At 51.5% G+C, this 5,323-nt stretch overlaps 1 protein-coding gene across 2 annotated transcripts in view; it reads left to right on the top strand.

Annotated features, from left to right (window-relative positions):
* The window catches only part of HPD (4-hydroxyphenylpyruvate dioxygenase), a 20,206-nt gene that overhangs the window by 8,091 nt on the left and 6,792 nt on the right, over positions 1-5,323 (top strand). For both annotated transcript variants that reach the window (XM_017863988.1, XM_017863987.1), the window contains 4 exons: positions 1,417-1,520; positions 2,129-2,206; positions 4,006-4,168; positions 4,286-4,357. In XM_017863988.1, coding sequence (XP_017719477.1) covers positions 1,417-1,520; positions 2,129-2,206; positions 4,006-4,168; positions 4,286-4,357 — 417 coding nt within the window. The remainder of the gene's footprint in view (positions 1-1,416; positions 1,521-2,128; positions 2,207-4,005; positions 4,169-4,285; positions 4,358-5,323) is intronic.

The following is a 5,323-nucleotide window of genomic DNA, read 5'->3' as shown; positions in this document are numbered from 1 at the left end:
ACCACATCAAAAAAAAAAAAAAAAAAAAAAAAAAATTAGCCAGGTGTGGTGGCGCATGCTTGTAGTCCCAGCTATTTGGAAGGCTGAGGCAGGAGAATCTCTTGAACCCAGGAGGAGGAGGCTGCAGTGAGCCAAGATCATGCCACTGCACTCCAGCCTGGGCAACAAGCAAGACTCTGTCTCAAAAAAAAGGCTAGGTGCAGTGGCTCACGCCTGTAATCCCAGCACTTTGGGAGGTTGAGGTGGGCCCGGCATGGTGGTGCACGCCTATAATCCCAGCTACTCAGGAGGCAGAGGCAGGAGTATCGCTTGAACCTGGGCGATGGAGGTTGCAGTGAGCCGAGATCATGCCAAGGCACTCCAGCCTGAGTGACAGAGCGAGACTCTGCCTTAAAAAAAAAAAAAGATGGCTAAAGTGGCTGACAGAGCTCTTCAGTATAATATTTTGTTTTTTTTTGTTTTCGAGACAGAGTCTCACTCTGTCGCCCAGGCTGGAGTGCAGTGGCACGATCTCTGCTCACTGCAAGCTCTGCCTCCCGGGTTCACACCATTCTCCTATCTCAGCCTCCTGAGTAACTGGGACTACAGGCACCCACCACCACGCCCGGCTAATTTTTTGTATTTTTAGTAGAGATGGGGTTTCATCATGTTTACCAGGATGATCTTGATCTCCTGACATCGTGATCCGCCGGCCTCCACCTCCCAAAGTGCTGGGATTACAGGCGCGAGCCACCGTGCCCGGCCACTCTTCAGTATAATTTAATCCAGTGCCCTCCTGCGTTCTTCATCTAGTTGACCTACTGAAATAAATGAAGTAGGTGCTTCATTGAGCACCTCCCCTGTGCCAGGCACTGAACTTGGTGCTGGGTACACCACGATGAGCAAAATAGTGTCCCTGCCCTCAAAGAAACGCTCAAACTAGTGACAGATTGCAGTTTATTTCAGAAAGGAGAAGTGACTTGCCCAAGATCACGCATCCGGTTAGGGTCAGATACGGGTTGGAACCCAGGGCTACGTAGCGCTATGAAATGTGCTCTGTCGGCCGGGCGCGGTGGCTCAAGCCTGTAATCCCACCACTTTGGGAGGCCGAGACGGGCGGATCACGAGGTCAGGAGATCGAGACCATCCTGGCTGACACGGTGAAACCCCGTCTCTACTAAAAAAAAAAAAAAAAAAAAAACTAGCCGGGCGAGGTGGTGGGCGCCTGTAGTCCCAGCTACTCGGGAGGCTGAGGCAGGAGAATGGCGTAAACCTGGGAGGTGGAGCTTGCAGTGAGCTGAGATCCGGCCACTGCACTCCAGCCCGGGTGACAGAGCGAGACTCCGTCTCAAAAAAGAAAAATAAAAAAAGAAATGTGCCCTGTCCTCGGCGGGGATGGGTTCCCAGGGGCCAAGCCAGGCTGTTTTCCACTCGTAGTATGGGGACACCACACACACCCTGGTGGAGAAGATGAACTACACCGGCCAATTCTTGCCTGGATATGAGGCCCCAGCGTTCATGGACCCCCTACTTCCTAAACTGTGAGTGTCTCTCGGGGCAGAGGTGGGTGGAAAGCCCTGAGGTACTGTGAAAAGTAATGCCCCTTCCTCCATGTCCACTGTGCATGTGTGTTGGGGCAGAATGGAGCTGGCTAGGAAATTCCTGGAAGTCCTTGGGGGTGCTTGCAGAGGTGGCATAGAAGCTGAGACCATGGCCTCTGCAACCAAACTTTCCCGGGTTCAAATCCCAGCTCTGTTACTTCATAGCCATTTCACCCTGGGCAAGTCGCTTCATCTCTCTAGACCTCAGTTTCTTCATCTGTAAAATGGGGACCGTAATAGTATATGAGTTGACAAAATAAAATGTCCAGCCCATAGTAAATGCTACGTAAGTGTGAGACTGGGCGCGGTGGCTCACACGTATAATCCCAGCACTTTGGGAGTCTGAAGCAGGAGGTTCACTTGAGCTCCAGAGTTTTAGACCAACCTGGGCAACAAAAGAGTCTGTCTTTGTGTAGAGACTCCATCTCTACCAAAAAATAAAACTCCGAAAACAGAAGTGTGAGCTATTATTATTATTGAGGGGTCATGGAGAAGGGAGCAATCTGGGGGGTAGCCACCTTCTCACCCCCATTTTCTTCCCTTCCCAGGCCCAAATGCAGTCTCGAGATTATTGACCACATTGTGGGAAACCAGCCTGATCAGGAGATGGTGTCCGCCTCCGAATGGTGAGACCCTGGCCCTCTCCCTCTGCGTGAAGATGACGGGTCCCCATGGTGGACTGGCCCACTCCCTGGTCCTTGCAGTAAAGTGGAAAATACAACTGGATGCAGTGGCTCACAACTGTAATCCCAGCATTCTAGGAAGCCGAGGTGGGAGGAGCACTTGAGGTCAGGAGTTCAACACCAGCCTGACCAATATGGAGAAACCCCGTCTCTACTAAAAATACAAAAACTCGGTGGGCGAGGTGGCGGGCGCCTGTAATTCCAGTTACTCAAGAGGCTGAGGCAGGAGAATCGCTTGAACCCTGGAGGTAGAGGTTGGGCAACAAAGCGAAACTCCACCCTGAGCAACAGAGAAAGACTCTGTCTCCAAAAAATAAATGAATAAAATAAAATAGACCGGGCACAGTGGCTCATGCCTGTAATCCCAGCACTTTGGGAGGCAGAGGCAGGTGGATCACCTGAGGTCAGGAGTTCAAGACCAGCCTGACCAACATGGCGAAACCCCATCACTACTAAAAATACAAACATTAGCTGGATGTGGCGGTATGTGCCTGTAGTCCCAGCTACTTGGGAAGCTGAGACAGGAGAATTGCTTGAACCAGGGAGGTGGAGGTTGCAGTGAGCTGAGATTACACCACTGCACTCCAGCCTGGGTGACAGAGCGAGACTTTATCTAAACATAAATAATAGTACTAATAATAAAATAAAGTAAAATAAAATGAAAGTGGAAAATACAGCACAAAATGATGGGAGTTAGCCTGAGGCCACTGATGCATTTATTCACTATAAAACTGTCAACATGGAGACCAGTGGACTTGAGGCCCAAAGCAACCCACAGGCCCTCCCTCTGAGGAACCCTGGGGGCATCACAGTCCACGGAGGCTTGGAGGAAGACTGCCACAACCCAGAGGCTGCCACAACCCAGAGGAAAAAGCAAGGGCCTTTTCTCAAAACACTTTACTTCCATCTGTGGGAGCCTTGCCATCCTGTACGTATTTCGTTCCAAGACACTTCCACTTGAAAGAAAAATGTCGTCATAAAGGCACAAATCTAGGCTGGGTGTGGTGGCCCATATTTGGAATCATAGCATTTTGGAGGCCCAGGCAGGCGGATGGCTTGAACCCCGGAGTTCAAGACTAGCCTGGGCAACATAGTGAGACCCCATCTCTACAAAAAATACAGCTGGGCACAGTGGCTCATACCTGTAATCCCAGCACTTTGCGAGGCTGAGGCAGGTGGATCACCTGAGGTTAGGAGTTCGAGAGCAGCCTGACCAACACAGTGAAACCCTGTCTCTACTAAATACAAAGAATTAGTTGGGCATGGTGGTGCATGCCTGTAATCCCAGCTACTTGGGAGGCTGAGGCAGGAGAATCGCTTGGAACCAAGAGGTGGCAGTTGCAGCGAGCCAAGATTGCGTCACTGCATTCCAGCCTGGGTGACAAGAGCGAAACTCTGTCTCAAAAAACAAAAAATAAAAATACCCAAAAATTATCCAGGTGTGGTGGCACATGCCTGTAGTCCCAGCTACTTGGGAAGCTGAGGTGGGAGGAGCAATTGAGCCTGGAGGTTGAGGCTGTAGTGAGCCGAGATTTCACCACTGCACTCCAGCCTGGGCAACAGAGTAAGACTTTGTCTCGAGCAACAACAACAGAAAGATCTAAATCTCTGATGGGTATGGTGGCAATGGCATCTCCTTTCTGGAGCCTGCTCAGGGACAGATTCTGGAAGGTGGAAATGGGGTGATGGAGGCCGTCCCTGGAGGCACTCAGAGCAGATGTGTCCCACCGCCCACCCTACAGGTACCTGAAAAACCTGCAGTTCCACCGCTTCTGGTCTGTGGATGACACGCAGGTGCACACAGAATATAGCTCTCTGCGATCCATTGTGGTGGCCAACTATGAAGAGTCCATCAAGATGCCCATCAATGAGCCAGCGCCTGGCAAGAAGAAGTCCCAGATCCAGGTGAGGCTGCCCCTGGCTGGGGGAAAGGGGAGCAGGGAAGAGGTCTGGGGGCACTTGCAGGGTCAGGGATGTAGGTGACGGGGCAAATGACAGTGGTCTCCTTGTTTCCCTCCCCAGGAATATGTGGACTACAACGGGGGCGCTGGGGTCCAGCACATCGCCCTCAACACCCAAGACATCATCACAGCGGTTAGAACCCCCTTCCCCGTCCAAATTCCTCTCTTATTCAGAGCCAGGGACAGTCTCTGCAAAATCGAGAGAGGAGTGGCGGCAGTCCTGGGCCCACTTCTCCGGGCTGGGAGACTGACAGATGCCCTCACTGCTTCCTGCAACTCATCGGCAGGCACAGCCCCACCCACCCCAGAGAGTTCAGTCTCCACAGAACCCCTGGGCTTTGGAGGTGGTAGGTGCCAGGGTATCAGGAAGCCTGGGTGATGGTCCCAGTTCTGCCAGTGGCTTGCTCTGTGTCTCTGGGAGATTCAGTGATGTCTATGGACTTTAGTTGCCTTACCTTAAAAATGAGGAAATCAGGGCTGGGTACAGTGGCTCATGCCTATAATCCCAGCACTTTGGGAGGCCAAGGCAGGGGGATCACCTGAGGTCAGGAGTTTGAGACCAGCCTGGCCAACATGGTGAAACCCCGTCTCTACTAAAAATATATAAATTATGTGGGCGTGGTGGCGGGCGCCTGTAATCTCAGCTTCTCGGGAGGCTGAGGCAGGAGAATTGCTTGAACTTAGGAAGTAGAGGTTGCAGTGAGCCAAGGTCGCACCACTGCACCCCAGCCTGGGTGACAAGAGTGAAACTCCACTTCAGAAAGAAAAATAATAATAAATACAGGAAATTAGGACCGGGCACAGTGGCTCATGCCCGTTGTCCCAACTACACAGGAGGCCAAAGCAGAAGGATTGTTTGAGCCCAGAAGTTAGAGATCAGCCTGGCAAAATAATGGGACCCTGTCTCCGCAAAAAGTAAACAAAATTAACCAGGCTTGTGGCTCATGCCTGTAGTCCTAGCTACTTGGGAGGCTGAAGCAGGAAGATCCATTTAGCCAAGGATTTCAAGGCTGCAGAGAGCTATGATCGAGTCACTTTACTGCAGCCTAGGTGACAGAGAGTGAGGCCCTATCTTCCCCCAACCCCAAAAAAAGATTTT

The sequence above is a fragment of the Rhinopithecus bieti genome, unplaced genomic scaffold (genome assembly GCF_001698545.2).
Source record: "Rhinopithecus bieti isolate Rb0 unplaced genomic scaffold, ASM169854v2 scaffold_74595, whole genome shotgun sequence".
Lineage (NCBI taxonomy): Eukaryota > Metazoa > Chordata > Mammalia > Primates > Cercopithecidae > Rhinopithecus > Rhinopithecus bieti.
The sequence above is the reverse complement of the archived record's forward strand: the minus strand, read 5'-3'. Positions and strand labels throughout refer to the sequence as shown.